The sequence below is a fragment of the Diorhabda sublineata genome, chromosome 8, assembly GCF_026230105.1.
Source record: "Diorhabda sublineata isolate icDioSubl1.1 chromosome 8, icDioSubl1.1, whole genome shotgun sequence".
NCBI classification, from domain to species: domain Eukaryota; kingdom Metazoa; phylum Arthropoda; class Insecta; order Coleoptera; family Chrysomelidae; genus Diorhabda; species Diorhabda sublineata.
In genome coordinates, this window is record NC_079481.1 from 22,610,873 (window position 1) to 22,631,601 (window position 20,729).

At 32.7% G+C, this 20,729-nt stretch overlaps 1 protein-coding gene across 4 annotated transcripts in view; it reads left to right on the forward strand.

The window, feature by feature from the left end:
• LOC130447227 (facilitated trehalose transporter Tret1-like) overlaps positions 1 to 20,729 on the forward strand; it is a 103,577-nt gene that overhangs the window by 47,523 nt on the left and 35,325 nt on the right. For 2 of the 4 annotated variants that reach the window (XM_056783931.1, XM_056783932.1), the window contains exon 2: positions 16,239 to 16,303. In XM_056783931.1, coding sequence (XP_056639909.1) covers positions 16,290 to 16,303 — 14 coding nt within the window. In that variant the 5' untranslated portion in view covers positions 16,239 to 16,289. Of the gene's footprint in view, positions 1 to 6,431; positions 6,498 to 16,205; positions 16,304 to 20,729 lie in introns of all 4 variants that reach the window. The other 2 variants (XM_056783929.1, XM_056783930.1) reach the window with 2 other exon arrangements.

Sequence of the window (20,729 nt, forward strand, 5' to 3'; positions counted from 1 at the left end):
AATTGGGCTAAAACGGATATCTGAAGCACTGAATATTTCATACGAACGCATTCATCATATAGTTCATGTCAATTTGGACATGAGAAAAAGTGCTGCAAAATGGATCCCCAAATGTTTGAATGTTGACCAAAAGCGCGCAAGGTTAGAAGCATCGCGTTCGATCTGTGCTCGATTTGAAAACAATGTAGACTTCTTAAACCGAATTGTTACTATGGATGGGACTTGGGTACATTTCTACGATCCAGAAACAAAGCAACAATCGATGGAATGGCGACACTCTGGTTCTCCAAGAAGTTTCGGGCCCAAAAATCTGCTGGAAAAGTTCCTGCTTCAGTTTTTTGGAATTGCCATGATTGATTTTTTAGATAAGGGTAGAACAATAACTGGACATAAAGTTTAAAATGTCGATTAAAAAGTCCTCCAACGAGGAGGTTATAAAAGCTATAGAGGTCTGGTTTGCAGAGCAAGAAGAAACATTTTTTCTTGAAAGGTCTAGAGATGTTGCAGGTTTGCTGTAATAAATGTATCCAATTAAGAGGAGTAATATTTTGACATTGAAATTTTGTTTGGTTCTATAGTAGGCTAAGAATTTTCAATATATCATCGTATAAAAGAAACTGTTTTCATTGTTCGGTGAATATGGAGAAAAAAATAATGTTTTTTGCGCGGAAAATCAAATACATAAGTTGAAGATGAGTTACGTAAATATCATCCTGAAACTGCTCCGTCTCATAAATTGATTTATAATTGAGCCTCTACTTTCGAAAGTGGACACGAATGTTGCTGAACGCCCGAGACTGTTATTTACTGTAATTACTCCAGAAATGTTTGATAAAATCCGTGCACATGTACTTGTACTTAGGGACCGCAAAATAAAACTACCTGAGAGATAGCTAATTATGTAAATATTTCAACCAGACCGGTGGGAAATATTTTGCATGAAAGATTATATATGAAAAAACTATCTGAATGGTGGGTGCCACAATTGTCTGGTACTGATTCAAAGCTCTCTTTCATAAAAAATTCCAACGAATAGTCGGATTTCTTCAAGCGCAATTCTAATGACCGTTCATGTGGATGTGTCATGATAGATAAAAAATGGGTGCACCATTATACTCCCTAGAAACTAAAAACCGTTTATTCGACAAATAAGGTCATGGCCTCAGTTTCTGTTTCTTCCAAAACATATTTTCGTATAAAAGAAATAACCTTTTTTTGATTATATTTAGGCACGATATTTAACAGTGATATTGTTATGGTGATGTTTTCAAAAACATTACAGTATTTCTAGGTTATTCTTCATCATATCAAAACAATAATTAATTGTTTATTGTAAATGTAAAATTGTAAACAAACTGGTTTTACACCAGTGGTGAAAAATCCATTACTGAGTTATAAAATTCGTGTGGGTATTGAGAATCGTATTAAAAAAACGCTCGTTACCTAGTGCTATATCTGAATTTTTGAGAATCATTACAAGAAACGCAGTCCTTATACGGACGAGGCCACCTTTGCGCGATAAGGTATATTTACTCCTGTTATGCTTGCTACTGGTGTGAAAAGAATCCAGAAGTCGAAGGAGTGAATTTAATGTTTGGCAGCAACTAATAGGTTATCATATTCTACCTGAAAATTTAAATGGTTATTACGAACTCGTCTACTGACGTAAACTGTGAAGCAGGTCCTGTTCTATTGTGTTGATACAATTTAAAATTTGAATTGTTGATAGTGTGTTACGGTTGTTTCTATAGGATCAATTTCAAAAAAGGCTTTTTTGCTTGCTTACATTCTAGAAACTGAATTATCGCGAAATCCGTTGTGTATAAATAGCTACTTGTTTATCAACGAGTAATAATTTAATGTCATATATATATATATATATATATATATATATATATATATATATATATATATAGAAGCCCTCGACCATTGTTGCTGATCACCAACTTTCCAACTTTTTAAAGATTAATTGATTTTTTAGAAAAACAAAAACTGATAGACTTGTGTATTTGTGAACACGGACGGCATTTTAAACACTTACTCTAACTGACGTAATGCTCTTGGTTTTTATTTTACTTTGCTCAATTCATCACTTTATAATTATAACTTTATACCAGCATTATTATTTCTTAATTTTCGAATCAAAATATTCCGAAAATAGAGTTTTTTCAAGAGTATCTTTTCGGTGAATCAACCACAGAATATACTCTAAGAGGAAATGTAAACTTGGTTGTTATTCAGTGGAAAAAACATGGCGGATTTTCAGTGCCAATGTCCTCAATGGTACGTGGCAGAACTAAACTAATTTTCGCGGTTCATTTAAATTTACAACGCAGAATATCTACTAGATTCTATGTTATTCATTTACATTCAGTTCCGCATTCCCAGTTTCCTGAATTCACGATAAAAACAGCTTAGAACTGGGACACGTTTATTTACAAAATAATATTTACATATGTTTTTAACTAAAACAAGGAAAATTAGTAGACATGATTACAATATCAGTTTTAAAATGAAAACTGATGAAATACAGATTTTTCTAACAAAGTGAAGAGATTAATATGTGAATAAATACAGAATATATAAATCACAAGATCTCGGTGACCAATTGTCATCACCTCTTCGAGAGATAACACGGTCCGGAAAACAAAATAACACCTCTTATGGAAAACCCTTTATATCAAGGTACGTTAAAAGGTTTAAGTCGATTTGTCCTCCAAGTCAAAAATTAGCAATATTGATATCAGAGATATACATATTACAAGATTACATAAAATGTCACAGCACCTTAGTAGTAAAATGGAAAAACTGTATTAATTTATCACAGCTGAAATAAAAGGTTATAGAGACTTCTTTTGTACATAAAAAGAGCAAAAGTTTTGTCTGTATAGTCATCGTTTTGCTGTACCTTATCTAAGAATATTTCTTAACTGTAATTAATGATTTCTTTCATTACATTATTCAAACTTTTCTCTTTACACTCAAATTTTCCATTTTCACACATTTTTTTTTTCAATATTTTGGTTATTGTAGGTATTCCGATAAACTTGATACATTACCATATCTCTAGGTGTTAAATTGTTCTTACTAGTTCCAGCTACAGTCAATAAACCCGATTATTGTTTGTCCAAACTACTAATTTTCTCTGTAACATTGGAGTCTGAAAATCTACTTTATCTCATCCTCGCTTTCTGATTGAAGTGATTCTGAAAGGTTTTTCGGTGTGGCAGGCAGAAGCATGTTCAATGTTTCAGGTAGAAACGAAGACAAGTTTCTTTTTTTATAATTCTTGATGCGCTGAGAAAAGGATCTGAGCTCAAAAGAAGCCTGTTCAAAAAATTTCAAGATTCTCTGGAGAATTTTCTGCCTGTATGTCCTAAAATGTTTGTTACGTCCTTCTGCTTCTTCCTCAGATAACTGGCCTATTGGTACCAATGCATTTTTTATTATGTCTGTTCCGTGCACTAGTACTTTGCGCAGAGTGGGCTGGGATGCCATGGGTATAGTTTTATGTATAAACGAGCAGTTTCTTCTGCGTATTTTTCATATTTTTCTACATCTATAATATATCCACTCGAGATTGTTTCCAAAATGACTTTTAATCTATATGTTAATTCGTAATCTATACCTGTGATGTCTGAGGCTAATGTCGGATCCTCAAAGAATCTCCTGCTCGTATTTCGATCATTTGGATTTCCGAAGTTTGTTTTCGGCATGTCAACTAATACGTCAGTTTCATTGCGAAACCTGGCTTGTTTTTCAGTTTTCCCGTTTTTCTTCATTTGTGTTTCCTCATCTCTTTTTCTCTCACGATACTTTTTTACGCGCAGCTTGTATGCTAAATGGAGAATGGTTTCAAAAAATCCAATTCTAGCATGTAAAATAGACAGGCCGAATTCAGTAGCAGTAATTTTCCTTTTGTCCTCTAAATTATTAAAATCTTTGGAATTTTTTCCACAAATGTAGCAACGACTTGTGGATGTTATTCCAGTAGCCGCGTTGCAGATCTTCCCGTCAACCATAGTCATTACAAAATGAAAATGCACCAAAAATTTTTCCCGTCAATATCAACCTCACTCGCGGTTAAATTGCTAATGGAATTTTTAACGTAATTAATCTCTACATTGGTAATGTAAGTTGTTTCTTTGACGAAGCGAAATCGTATTGCATGACAAAATCGGGGAGACGAAGGTGTAGGATTTTCCCACAACACCTTTTCATTGTTCTTGCCGAAAACTAGTCGCACAGGGACAAAGCAGCTTTGAAAAATATTTGCGTCTGAGTCAGCCTCATTATATAATTTTTGTTTGTATTGTGCTTGCTGGGATCCGTCACAGCCCTATTTACAAATCAACTTAAAAGTGTTCCGCTCTTGATCTTTTAATGTTAATATGACCTCTTCCAAGAATTCCGATAAGCGCCGAACGGTAATATCTAATGGTTGTAGCGGTTGTTGGTTTCGGCGTAGGTGCTTGTTATCGTGAACGTTTCTGGGGAAGGATAACACTGTTTTTTTGCTTCTTGAATTAAGCTATAACATATAAAGTTCTTGTTAGTTTTCGTTATAATTTCATATTGTCATCCTCGAGTTAAGTCTGCATCTATAAACATTTTTAATGTTTGCATGGGGCTTAGACGCGAAGGATTTCTACATTTAGAGCTATCGTAAGCCTTTTTGTATTTTGTTGCATGCGTTGGAGAGCTCGTAATATCTTAGAGTACGTTTGAAGCATCACGTTTTCCCGAATTACACAATTCAACCTGAGTTGCGTGTAGTATTACACCGTCTTCTAAATTAGCGTGGAGCTCTTCCGTTTTTCTTCTTTTACTCCTTTCGCTGGATTCGCCAAACGATTTTCGAGGGCGACCTGGACGGTGTAGTGTTGAGCCTGGAATCTCAAATGAACCTTCCAGCCAAAGATGATTGTTTAAAAAAAAAAACGTCTTCCTTTTTATGGGCTTTGCCCCATCTTTGTTTTATATCGGATTTAAAATGTGCAAAATCCTTTTTCCTATTACGAACTTAGTTCTCCGTCCAAATTGCGCAAATTTTCATTTTTCATAACATCCAATAGGTATTTACGAGTCACTATCTTCACTCCAAAGGTACCCGCTGTACCTGGAATAAACAGAGGTTGTTTTTTTAGACACGAATACTTTTTTCGCAAATATAACTTTTTTGACCGTTACATTCAAAGTACTACGGGTTACCGCATCCGCGATTTCCGCGGCTAATTCTTTTACTAAGGCTAAAAGTTATCATACAAATTACAAAAATTACCTACCCGGATACTACAACAAATATCATTTCAAACAAAAATTTCTCGATTGCCAAAAGTATATGAAATGAAAACAAATTTTACTTTTAAATTACATTGAGATTGTTACATACCCCGAATCCATTGCTATTTTGCACTAGGCAAACAAAAAACTTTCGCAAAATTAACACTTTCTCAAAATTGCTGAGAACAGACACGCTACACAAGGTTAAATGATGAAGTTCTGACTTGATTTTTGTATGACGCTCAACGGCTGAAGGGCGGGGCGGGGCGGCCTATTGTCCATTGGAATGTCCCTTAACCACAGGTAGTCATTGTAGAAGCTTTTTTTTAACTTTATTATTTTGACTTTTGATCGCGTAGATAATTAAAATACCCGTATGTGGCGTCCTCTATGAGAGTCCTCATAAGATTTATCAGCTCACAATACATATTTCATTACAATGTTGCGAGTAGTTTCAACAAAATCTTGATCCGATCATGTTACGACAATTTTTGAATATGGATATAACAAAAATTAATAATTTCGAAATATTCAAAACCTTACTAATTTATGCATAGTAAAGAAAAAACATCATACTATTCGTATTTTTAACTTCTACCATTTTATTCAATTTAATTACTATTCTTTTATCCTCGTGTTGAACCTTGACATGATACTTAAAGGTTTGTTTAACAATATTTTAAAAGAAAAGTTTACAGTATCTATATACATGCTCTATATGTTTTATTTATATTCGCTATATAATACAACATCAATAGCTTTTGTTTAGGCCAAGTTGTTTGTATTTCACTTAATTACATATTTTTCGAACGCATCATTTATCTTGTTTTTTATTCCTAAAGTATCATTTATGTTGAGCCAAAAAAAGAAATTATAATATATAGTACCTGGTCAAATTAATAGACGCACTAGTTAACTTTGAAAAACTATTTATTAACATAAAATATAAATAAATAAAGTGGTTTCAATAATCTAACTACTGATCTCGTTGGATGTTAAGTCTATATATGACAATCTATGCAAGTTTATGCTCTCTTAAATACTAATTCTATTGTATACAAAAGCTATAATTAATTATATTTATGGTCGTTACATCACACCAATAAAATAAGTAATTTGATAAGTTAATGGAACTTCATGTGTTTAAGGGACATATGGAACACTTAAGTAAGACGTTGTGGACGGTCAGTCTACAATACAATACGAATACAATAGTAAGTAGAAGTTAAATACGTAGATTTATGATTCTTCACAGTCACATTAATATAAGACAGACATTAGGTAATCCGAGACGATACGTTAATGAAGCATAAAATAAGAGACATATTGTATAACTTAATATATGATTAACAGATCTTAAAAGATTCCCATCAGGAGTGGCGACATAATTCATTGTATTTTCTTAATAACTTGATGTTTCTCGAGGGTTACGGACGTGCGTCTGTGGCCTTACGGACTGTGATTGTTGACAGTGTTTTACTACTCAGATATGTTTATTTTGTATGCAGTGTTTTCAAAAAAATAATTGTACTATTTGAATTATGGGTAGAAAAGATGATATTCCACAAAGTAAAAAAGCTGGAGTGAAGGCCCTTGTAAATGCGTCAATATTTACAAACCGGGAAATATCACGGAGATTGAAGGTTTCTGAAAGAATTGGATTCTAAGTATTGTCGCCCCGCCAGGAAGTTAACAGCTACAATGAAAACAAACCTCCTGAAGTAGGCCAAACAATGATAAGACAAAGACGTGGACATATTTTAATAATTGCATAAAAGCTTTAGACGTTCTGAAAAGTGTGTGGAAACCAATGAAAATATTTTGAAAAATTATCATATTTTTTTATTTATGACCTTTTTTTAAGTAAAAGAAACTTGGGGCGTTTACTTGGAATGTGACGTAATTTTTTTTATTGGTGTATCTACTTTCATGGCGGATTGTTATATTTCGCAGTTTTATTTTATTGAAAAATTTATCAATTGTGCTTTTATCATGAATAAATGCGTTCTCTAAATTCGTGATTGTTATTAGATAAATTCTTATTCATAGGAATTTTTGATTACTTTTATCAAGCCTATTGTAGATGAAATTAAAATTGTGATCAATACACTTGACGTGATAAGCACAATAAATTTCCGTGATTGCAAAATTTTTCTGTGAACAAACTATACTTATCTTTAACAGACAAAACAAACATTGGATAAATACAATATTTTTAGTAAAGTAATGATATTAAATTGTCATGTATTTAAGAAGAAAAGGAGAAATAGCATCAAACTTTGTTGAAAAAAAATCTAAAAAATTGTCAAATGAGAAAAATAATCTGATATTAGTTGGTGCATAAAATTCTTTAAAAAATAAAAATAAATAAAATAAATATATATATATATATATATATATATATATATATATATATATACATTTAACTTTTGACTTGAAATTGGACTTTGAAACGGTCAAAAAAATATGAACTGAACAATACTTGCAGAAAGTAGAATACTTAGAGGTTTTAATGCGGTGGCTATAACCAAAAAAATACTTTTGTAACTTTACTTCACGAGGACATATTCTTCTTCGAAAAGACATCAAGTCTCTCTTCACGAAAACAATAAATTTAAATTTAAATCCTGCCGAGACATTATGGGTTACAACTGTCAAAAGAATAGGTTCACGTAAAAACGTATATAGAACTTTTTAAAAGCTTTGTTTTTTGGTATAAACTTTTTTCTTTGAAATCAATATTTTCTGAGATATTTAGTAAAATTGTTATAATTTTGAAAGGGGCAAGGGATGGGTGACAAATGAAACTTTGTCGGTAAAAATTTTTTTAGGGATTATATAAACAAGGATGAGCTTCAGCAAAATCATCTCTCATTTCATTTACTCATAGTGCGGTCACCGTTTTTTGTACATCTCATAGTTAAAATAAAATTACAGCAGTTTTATCTATCTCTTGAAAGAAATGACTGATTGAAAATTGTTAATAACTTAAAGGTTATCCCGATCTTTATCTGTTTTTGTTCTCGAGTTATTGCAAATTATGTGGTACAACCTCCTTAATTGAGTTAATTGAGAAAATAATGTTACTTCATTCTTAATTTATTCCCAAAGTGGTCCAGATGCACCACTAGGTTACCTGACGGGGATCTACGTTGGGTGTGACAAAAAATGGGGGTCCAATATCGTAAACGGAGATCCATGAAAATTTATTTCGGTAGTGAAGAACTAAAATGTTGACTTGAATTCTCCTATTAATATAGGCAGATAATATATTAAGAAGCTCAGAGTTACTTGTAGAAACTTGCATATTCCTTGTTCAGTACAACGCGTCGAGACTTGCCTTGGCCGCACTGGCATCCGTTCCGTCCGCAACGCTTGTTCTGACTTGCAAATTAATACCACTTGTGGTATATGTGCTTGCAATCTTGCATGAACTTGTTCCATTTTTGTGTGAGTGAATCGATATTAGTGGTAAATTGAAATTTATGACTTGTCGAAGATAGAATGCCTTGATGAAGATATTCAGATATACGTTCAACAATTGATTGCCCTGCGTGATGATTTTGAAATCAGATTTGAAAATATTCTGTTGATGGAAATACCTCTATGGAACATAAATCAATTTGATGAAACAGAAGTGAAGAATGTGATTACAAGAGAAACTACTCGAGCTTAGCACTAATGAGGAACTGAAAGTGGCATTTGAAAGAGTAGTAGTATCGAAAATTTTGGCTTCATGCAGAAATAACCGAAAAATAACCTAGACTGTGGGAATCGTGCAAAAGCTTATGATCGCGTTTCCCTCCTTATATCTTGTCGAAAAAAGATTTAGTGCTGTTAGAAAATTATTAAGAAAAAAAGGAGCAGATTGAATATCAAAGAACGGAGAGATTTGCTGTTATTCATTATAAAACTCGAGCTAAATATTGATAATTTTCTGTCAATTCATCCATTATATCCCTCTCTTGAAAATTATATTTTTTTTTGTAAATTACCATTGTAAAATTTGCAAGTTATAAGTGTTTAATTTGGATTATATGACGATTAATTAATAATGTGAAAATGTAATGATTTATATATTTGAATAAATACCACAATATAACACAAGAAAATATAATATATTTCTACTCCGACTGGGGAGTTTTCTAAATAAAATTTGTGAAATTGATTAGTTCTTGTACTGTAAATTGAAAATTTGTTTGGTTGATTTTATTATCAAATAATTAACCCTATCAAATAGTCTAACTTTTTTTTTCGATAATTGTTAATTCGTCAGCCTCAACGGAAGTTTCCATAGATAGATCTAATCACTTCTTTTCGAGATTTGGAAATTGGTAGTAATGTAGCTACAGAGGGTCCCCCAGATATAGATTTTGAAAGTGGTCTATGAAACAAAAAAGTTTGGGAACCAATGATTTAGCCCTTACATCATTCAATTTATCATTACCAAATTGATACCAGTGCTTTTTTTAATTGATGAAATAAACAACTATGTTGAGGAGGCTATTGTATGTAAATTTATTTAAATCGGCTATAAATAGCTTACGAGCTACTTCGATGATCTCATTTCTTGATTTCTTAGCATTTACCACTTGTGATATATTAAAAACAATAAATATACACATACAGTAACATGATAACGTACGCATTTTTACACTTTTATACATCTTCAATAGATACAATTCTAAACAAACCAAAGTGTGAAATTGGTATAAAACAATTTTATCAAATAGTTTTTTCTTCTAAAACAAAATTTTCACCTAAAACATAACAAGGGGTTATCTACTATCTGTAAAGAATATATGAAAATAACACTATATAAAAAGTATTAAAAATAGTAAAAAAGAGAAAAATCAATGGTTTGCGATTGCGAAAAAGCTATAAGTGAAAAGAAAATGGCAAGAGTAACATGGCTAGCGACAAAAGAAATGGAAAATTATGAAAAATATAGAATAGAATAGAGAGAGAAGTCGTATATAAGTCCATAGCAAAGATTAAACCAGTATGCAGCATGCCCAGATTTCAATATTATTAGAATAGAAGTCGTTTACAGAGTAAAAGGCACGTTCCAGTAAATATGCCCTCAAATTATTGCGAAATGCAGGAAAAGATGGTATCGATTTGATTTCAATAAAATTGGCAAGTGATTGTGCATTTTTGTTGCATTGTAAAATATTGAACTCTTAATTAATTCTGAACGAGGAGTAGGCAGGTACAACGTCCTGAATAAAGAAGCGCAAAGTTAAACAAAAGTAATAAAAAAGTGTGGATCAATAAAATAATCAAAAAATTAGAAAAGAATAATAGAAACAACAAAAATATTTACCAATATATTAAACATCAAAATAGAAAAGAAGCTACATTGCAGGCAGATAGCAGGGCGTGGGAACAACATTTTAAAAATATATAAGGCGAAAATAATTTGAACGCAGAAGAGTTTTTCAAGGACGAAGTAGAGTCAATGAGATGGTAAAATACGAGGGAAATGAACTACTAAATAGTCTACACCATTTAACAGAACTAGTCTGGAAACCAAACTAATGCCAGATCTATGCAAAAGAGACATATGGCCCATATTCAAAAGAGGAAACCCAAAAATGTACTAAATACAGTCTACAAGATTTTTACTTCCATCGTTTATACAAGATTAAAAAACTCATCTTAAAGAATGTCAATATGGACTTAGACCCGGGATTTCAACAATAGATGCTATTCATATTTTAAATAAAATTATAGAAAAATATTACGATCAAGATATCAAATATCCACACTCTATTTATAGACTTTAAACAAGCCTACGACAGTCTGAAAAGAGACATACTATTAAAAAACATATCAAAATTGCAGGTCCCAAAAACATTAATAGAGCTCACCAGAATAATTAAGAGGGAAGGAAAAACTAAAGCATTTGATATAAATCGTGGAGTCAGACAGAGAAATGAACCATCAAAACCTCTGTTTAATACAGCACTAGATAGAGTAATAAAAGACTGCACTCTGACAGGTATAATTAGACGTCCAAATATTGGCATACGCAGATGATCAGGCGATAATAACGAGAAGTGTAAAGGGCCCAAAGAAAACATTCTTGAATCGAATAGGAAGCTAGTAAAAGAGTACTAGAACTAAATGGAGGGAACACTAAGTATATAGTTGAGTTTGAATTTCTAGACCGTTGGCGATATTCATACCGAAACCGAATACACTGTTTACACCAACACTTACAATTACACTGTCTGACACGCGCTTCGATAACCAAGTTATCGTATTCAGAGACTGAAAGTAAACTTAAATCTAATGACTTGACTTACCTGTTTTATACTAAATTTTCCCACAAATAAACCTTCTCCCGCGAAAAGTGTTTCCAGCGGGATTAAATTACTTGGCGGGAATCTTCACATTCATTCCTTGACTACTAAACTATAGAGTGGTCTGTGAGGAATTGACCCTTTGCCACTATTTAAGTTACTCTTACATCTAGCAATTTCTATGCTTTCGAATGCATCCAACAAGTTATTATTGGATATATTTTTTTACAATTTTACATTATTAATATTTGTGTCATGATTGTGATTGGGAGCGTGATTAGCATTACCTGATTTTCCGGTCCATTCATTTTTCAAATGAGCTAAGTGCTCTTTAAACCCGACAATAACGAATCTCTTAGTCTGCCCAATATACTTTCCGACAGATTCACCACAGCTAATTCAATATATACCATTCTATTTCAAATTTCGTATTTCATCCTTACGATTGTCCAACAAATGTTTTAATGTATTGTTGGATTTATAAACCAATTTAAAACCTACTCTGCTAAATATTCTTTCCAGTTCCTTTGTATAAAGAGAATTTTTCTTGTTTTTTATTTTGGGTTTGGAAAAAAGTGGTTTCACATAGAGATTTCTTAAACCTATGCCGATTGATTAACGCCTTCTTCATATTCAATACGAAGAAGGCTAACGTAGACGAATTCATGTTGGAACTCAACTCAAACTATCCATATATGAAGTTCACATATGGAAAATTATGGATAGTTACCATTTTTACCTTTAGTCTTTGAAGACGATAACTTGGTTATCGAAACGCGCGTCAGATAGTCTTGTGTGAGTGGTGGTGTAAACAGTGTATTCAGTACTAAGTATATGGAATTGAAAAGAAAGCAAAATGGACTAAGTATAAGAATATAGTGATAGGAAATATATGTTCAAGAAAGTTAACAATTTAAATACTTGGAAGTAACAGTTAACAACCAAAATGAACGAGGAGACGAAATCACTCAAAGGATCCACGCATACCACCGAATACACCATAAATTCCGGCCTTGAAAAACTTAACACCCTCGAAAGAAAAATGATACGAAGAATATATGGACAATATAGAGAAATTAGAGAAATCGTTAATAAAGAAACTATCACCAGATTTATAAAATTGCAGTGAATATGCTGGCTAGAATACATAATACGATTGAAAAATAATAGTGAAGTCATAAGAATAACAGAATGGAAGCCCTTAGGAAACCGTCCCAGAGGAAGGTCGAAAAGCCAATGAGAAAGTCAATTAACAAATGTTCTGAATAAAATAGGACAGGACAGAGAAAATAGCGGAAAAAATAAGAAACTTTACTTAAAAAAAGGATAATGAATAGATCTTGGATTGACTCACCAGAAGAAACGAGTCAAAACGAACAACTATGTTGCTTATTGTGTTTACCTTTCGTTCGTCAGTAAGAAGTGCCTACTCCACGAAAATAATCACCCCTTTTTGGTTGATTCCAAAGCCTCAATCTGCCCACTCCTTGGAATTAATTTTACCGAGGAAATAAAAAACTGAAAAAAATATGATATGATTAAAGTAGAAATAAAAAGTAATATGCTTACCATAGGGAACACCGTGGACACTAACACAATCCCTGTTGGTCTCGAGCTAACTGGTGAGCTAGCCGCCTGGATCTTGTAATTATAGGGGACCTATTGGAGGGTTTTCTTTTTTTGGCGCGCGTGGGAAGTATATTATTGACGGGAGGGGTAATAAATGTGGAGTTCGTTTCCTCGGCAGGTCTTTAGGAAAAATGTTACAAGGTGGTATTAGAAAGAAGTTAATGAAGAAGGTATTTTCGCGTTGACAGTAATCTCTAGCTATCGTCCCTTGTGTTTAGGTAGTCTGGAAGTTTCTCCATTTAACAGCATCACTTATAACCCTGCACAGTTTTGATTCTGTTGAAATCGACTGTGTGTCCGGTGTGGACACGACGTTGGGCAAGGGTGGAGACGTATTTCCGTTAGGACAAAGGAACACTTGTTGTCTGTCACTAATTTCGATATTTCCTCCACCCTTACGGAACATCGTGTCCATACCGGACACATAATAGAACCATAACTAAGGCCCTACTTTGCTCTCTCAAGTCCATTATTATTCGAGAATCTATCAAAATAGATCGTCCAGATTGTCTGAACACAAGGAAGGATAGCCAGAGATTTTAATACCTAAGTTACATTGCTGGAAAACCTCATTAATTTTCATTAATAGAACTGATATTTACCTATACTCGTTAATCGAACTTTAAATTAAATGTTTATCCTCACGCCAGCTAACTCAGCTTTTGCATTTTAACGTACTTAATTGAAATTTTATTGGGAAAGAAAGATATCAAAGTAAAATTAATATAAGCTATGTATTGTCAAGTGCAAAAATATTTAACTTTACGTGGTAATTATAGTACTTATTTTAATTAATTATTACGACTAATATGAACAAACAAACATCTAAACAAAGTGAAGAAAAGATTGTGTTAAAAAACTTTGGAAGGTAGAAGTAAGAATAATGATCTGTGTATATGAACAACCATATTATTTGTTTACACCACCGCTATTCAGGAAGGTTTTTAGACTATTATGTGTCGTACACAGTTGGGCACTTTTTAACGTTTTTCCAATATAGAGATAGATTTACACTGATGCAGTCCAGTACAGACAATATTATGTTTAGGACGTTGTTTTCTGTAAAGAGAATTAAATTACATGAAATTAGTGTGTCAATGTAGGTACAATGTCCTATTCAAGATTCTAAGGATAACATCTTTTCCTGATAGGAAATTATATCACGAAAGGTACAAATACGCATGCAAAATGTCTGAAAATAAAATTTACCCGTTTTTTTTTTAATTTCTCATATTACACAGTAGCTGGAGGTAGGATATGAAATTTTTATTGTTGATTTTATTCTTATTACAAAAGTTAGACCTGTAAAAATAAAAAAAATTATCTAATAGAGAGTTCGACGACCGAGTTATCATCTTCGCGAAAGGTACTTATTGTACCGATAATACTGTAGCAATTAATTTAATTTTTATCGCACGCTATAAAAATGAAATTTCCTATCAAATTATTTGCTAGACAAATGATTATATACATGCCCAAACACTCGTTATCAAAATTTTGTAGCGATAACAATGTTTTAATAAATTTTTAATAGTAAAAACACAGATTTAAGAGATGAAACAGTAATTTTTACAAGAAGATAATATGGCCAAATATATCGACAGTTTTGATGAAAAACAAATTTAGCCTTTGAAGAAAAGCTTGAATCTTTTTGCGCCATAATGTAAAAAAAAATTAGATTATCCTAAGACGGTTGATTCGGATATTGTTAGGGCAAAGATAGCTGAAGCAAAAATTTATTTTCTAATATTGAGTTTATTAAAATCCTATGTAGAGATCGCTCGAAATTATGGAGAAGAAAAACTATCAATTCCAAATTCATTACAGTGAGGAATAAGGAAGACCAAGATATTGAAAACACGGGGGTAAAAGCGGTTAGTACATACGAGCTGCAGTGCTGTAGAGCTCTCAAAATTAAGAACTGAATAATAGATAACTACATAATTTAATAAATTCAAAGTAATACAAATTTTTGCTTTAAGTAAAGTCAACTAGTTGAATATTTCACTTTACTTCCGATTTACATTGTCGCAGATATGCGACTATACGTTACTACAGCTAATACCTGCACATGAATTGGCTCAGCATTATAATACACTACTGACCGAGGATAGACCTGAATATAGTCATCGAACACATACATACATACAAATTGAAGGAGAGTAGATACACATAGATTCAACAGTAGTTATGAATACAGTGAAGCAACAGAAAAATTGGAGGGAGAGAGAGATGCTTAATTGTCAAAAAATTGTTACAATTTGTAGATAAAAGCTTGTAAAAACTAAAAAACAAACATAAAAATAACTAAATAAAGATACAAACACAATAAAATTTCATTATACAAGCCGAACCAAGCCGTGGGTCCAGGAGAGATATTGCTGAGCTAATAAAAAATGGAAAAAAGCAAAGCAAACTCTTCGAATCATTAGCTTAAATTTTTACAAAATATATAGATTGTGAAAATATACTCGAAGACCGGTAAACTGCTTATATCACATCTATACATAAAAAGGGCACAAACTAAAATGAAATGAAATGAAATTTAGAACTGGAAGATCCTGTACATTCAAAATATAGAAAACTATGAAACACAAAAAAATGTATATGACTTGATATCACCCAGTTGTGAATAAAATCAAAAGTTATGAATTGATTTTATTGACATAAAGCTAATTTCATTTGAGAAGAAACATTAGGAATTATGAGTGCTTTAACAAAAAACTTTCGGAAACTTTTATAAAAAATTGTTTACTTCAATGGTACATTTCGAGAACCAAAATGAACTGAAAAAAGTAATTTATAGATATTTGAACTCAGTACCATGTATATTATAATTAACTATGAAACCTTAGACCACACAAAAAATTATTCATGCTATTAAATGTTCTTGATTTTAGGTCTCTTCTGTTTTAAAATTAGTTTTTTTAATAACTTTTGAAAGATTGTTAAAAAATTGACGTCAAAAAAATATTATTTTATCAGTCTGTTCTATTAATTGTAAAATTTTTATTTCAGTTCTCCTCCTCAGCACCACTTAACTGTTATACAAATTAAATCCACGCCAGTATGGATCCTATTAGGTGAGTACAACTGAGTGTTTATTTTTATCAAAGTTTGGTAGCTGTGATTTAAATCTGTCAGTATAAAATTAATTAGTCAATATCCACAATAGTAGTACCCACATTTTATTTTGTATTTGGTCTAATGTGGAATTTGACATTAAATATGTTCGTCCCACGTAAACTTCCTGTTAAACTGTATTTTTATTAAGTAGAAATAAGTTTGATTCTACTGATAGACCATTACAATGCGCTAGTGGTTTCAGTTACAGAGCGTTTATAATGTACATGTTACAAGGTCTTGAAGACCAATAATTTGATTGATAAATAATACCTCTTTTCAAATATTTTGATAAAACCTTTTCAGTGCTTGTATTTGATATTTAATATTAATTTAATAATGACATATAGAAAAATCTATGATAATAATTGTTCGAATTGAGCTCCTCCATTTACGTTCTGATAATGAAATATCTTATTTTGATCCTATGTTAAATGGCTTTACATTCTGAAACGATACGTTGTTAAAAATTTCAATACTGCAGGTTCTTTTTTATGTAAGAAGGACAGAAGTTCGAGTGGTGCCTGTAGGTGGTAGTGTTCGGGAAAGACCTGTTTTGGTAGCTGATTCCGCAGGCTTGCACTTCTCAACAGAAAGCTGTTCCGACAATTTGACGTTCTGGGCGTCTGCATGCTAACTCGGTGTTCATGAGCCACGTAAGCTTGTCGAGTAGGCCTTGCAAATACTGATATAGGTGGAATTATATAGGACAGCTTCTATAATCTGAGCTGTCCAAGTTTCTGGTCAACTCTGGAACGCCTATAAGTCGAATTGATCTCTTCTGTTTTGATTCGAGCATCCAGAGAGTATGCTTGGGAGCCGAGCTTCAAATTTGCAGGCAATACTCCGAAGATGGACGAATTTTGATTTTATAGAAGGTTGAAAGCTGTTGCTTTTTGGTCTTGAAGAGGGCTCCAAGTTTATGTGAAGCTGGGTTAGCTAATTCAGCCAAGTGACTATGTCAGGACATATTCTTCAGCACCCAACAAGTGAATGGGTCTTTACTGCAGTGGCGATTTAAAATTCCCTCTCAAAAAATACAGGTACAGTGATCTAGTTTGTAATTCCACTGAACCTCGTTGTCCAATTCCTCTATCTCAATATTACTGAACCAAATATCGCCTTTATGCATTGTAATCGTGAGAAGGAATCCCATTCTGTTGGAATGCTATTTCTAAATTACCGAATTAATATAGATTATCTTAAAAATATTAGGTTCTATTGCATTTTACGCTTTTATAATCCTCGCACAGACAAAAAAAATATTTCAAGTGAAACGTCCATGTTTTTCCAAATAAATAAAACTATTTTTTGCTGTCAACTCTGCTGATATGGGGTCGGGCGTAACCAAGTGCAGCATATATCAGATATTGTTTTTAATTGTGTGATAACTCTTGGCTCGTATTGAAAAAGCGTCAGGGAAAAATGTAATTTGTAAAGTAAGCAAAGGAGAATTCATTAGGAGACCGGCGACAATAATAATCATCGATTTAGTTTATTCAAAACTATTATATTGAATTGTGCAACAAGAAACTGAATACTAGGCATCCGCGGTGCCGAAGGGGTTTCAAGGCGCTGTCCTGCACGTACCAGCAGTGCTGACAGCAGAAATTAGTTGTTTTTCACTAATTGCCAAACTATCAGCGTTGCATGGAATAAATATTCTTTTTTCTCATTTGAATAGGTGTAATTTTTTGATGCACTCTCAATAAAAATAACTGACCATTTCCTAAAAAAAATAATTTTTGTCCTACAAAAACAAGTTTTTTAAAGATAACTCGGAGAGGCGTTGTTTTTACTACGACGGATTTATAACGAATAAATCACGTGGAATGTTTTGTTATATAGCACTTTAAAATTCTTAACATAAATATGCTGGATTTATGTAAGCTATACCTGTTCAAACATTCAACTTCTCATGCAATTAAGTATGTGCTGCGTTAATCGCATACTCACATACTTTGCTGTAACGTCACTAATACAAAGTTTCACAAGGCTCCAGTCTTCAGTCAAAAAGAACGCCTTTAATGGGATCGCATTATGGAGACTCTTCAACTATGTGCGTGTCAGGATACCTGCAAGGATGGTAGCTTCCTACTTCACCGACAGAATCCCCATGTACGTTATAGAGATCGGCTCCAAGAAGTAGAAAATCACTGGAGGGGTACCCCAAGGCTCAATACTAGGGCCTCTTATATGGAACATTCTGTACGATGGGTTACTGAAAATTATTTTGCCGAGGAAGGCGAGCCTTCGGTATTTTTAATTTTTACGTTTTTTCAATACTTATGTACTGTACCTTGACTGACTTAGAAATAGATGCAAGTAGGATTTACTATGACTTCTGCCAGTTTATCAACTTTTTTCTCAATAGAATTTTGTCGTCTACTACATCGTTTTGGATCATCGCAACAGTTCCTTTAAATAAGTCCTCCAAACGGGGCATTGTGCTGCATTGTAAATTGTCAATTTGTCAAATTATTATATATGAAGGTACACTAAGTAACAAATTAAATAGAAAAAATCGAAATAATTGAGTGTATAGATCAAAATACTGAAAAAGTGAGTTTTATCAAGATATAAGGGGTTGAAATAATATGCTGAATAACTGTTCGATATCTCTAATGGCATCTTTAAAAATGAGACGAAAATATGGAGGTGTCTTCTTAAATACGACACATTGTTATTGTTGTGCAATTGACAAAATCGAAACTGTTTTAGAAATAAGATAACTTTCACAATACTAATTAGTTGAATACACATATCAATTTCCCGTTTATCTACGCCTTCCATTATCCGACTAGTTCGAGCGATGGTTCATTTCAATTTCGTACAAAGTATTGATTGATGTCATTGAGCTCATTCAATCAATTTCCAAGTTATAAATAGAAAATACGAAAATAGCCAGTTTTCTTTTCAAATCATGTTTAAATGGTATTTTCCTAGAAGCATAGAGATTCGAATTATAATTTCCAATTTTGTAATATTGGTTACTTTGTTTATTTTAAAGATAATTTTTTGTCATCAACACTCAATATGATTTCGCGTATGTGGCCTCCAAAACTAACGGGCACACGGAGTTCCAATTTCCACACACTTTTTACATTACAGTAGAGCGGCGATTATCCCTAAGACCCAGCTAAAGATCTCATTATATTCGATAAAATGAACTCAATGACTTGGTGAGGGATCTGGGGTAAGGTATTACCAAAAGGACTTTTTTAGCCCGGAACTAGCAATGTTAAATACACTCTTCTCATGACAACGGAAAAGTTCTTTTCCATCACTATATATCGAATTGGGGCTGCATAAAATGACGGATGCTCGCAAGTGTTGGATCGTTATCCAATTCCAATCTACGATCAACTAATGCCAGCGCCAACGCATAGTTAGTTGTTAGTTTAGACGGTCGTCCAGAATGCGGCGCGTCGGCAACAGTGTCCGTTTTTAAGAATTTCTGGTACGTCTTCCACACTATTGACCGATTTGGTAGCGGCGAGTTCGGAAATTATTGTTGAAATTAGGTAAACATAGTTTCTTAATCCACGTTCGTAGGCAGATACGATGTAACGAGAAAACTCTTTTTTAAAGCGTGAACTTGTATCAGTTATTTATTCTTAAAACGCGTTTTCTTAACAAGCACGTGTAATGATGACACAGACACAACTGAATGACGAACAAGCTTCGTTTTAATTTTTTTGGCAGCTTAGCCAGACTTACGAGCGTTGATGGACTTGTCGACTTGCGATTATTTGAGAGCGCTGCCTCACTTAGGTAGACCTCTGCATTTAGATTCCTTTGTAAAGAATCTTGGCATTGTAATAGTCACGAACAAGGGTAAAGATATCATTAAAACGGTTGAAATTCGATATGGAAAATGATTCGGAACAAGCAACGATGGGTGACTACTAAAGACATATTTGACGTCGCAGAATAGAAGAAAGTGACATTTCATCGTATTTAATCAATGTTGATCCAAAGACAATATAATGAGAGATTTTTAAATAATCTATATAGATTATTAAAGTTTTCAAAAATTACTTTGCACATATGAAAAAAATTATTTTGTTGCCGACAACTCGCTTTTGTTATGAAGAGATTAAATGATTTGAAGTTTCTAAGGGATTATTGACGCGAATTTTAATTTGAGTGTTTTTTTTACCATCGAAAACCAGTAAATATAAAATATGAATTTTCCTCGTTTATATTTAATTTGTCGCAACAATAAAACTACGTGCTATATCTTTAATATTACAATTTTCAAATTTTATACTGCAAAAATGGTTATAAATAGCTAATTGAAATTTTATTATGGAATAAAAGTGAATTTTTATCGATAGCGTAGTTATTAAATTTTATAATATACAGGGTCGGGCAAAATGGGTA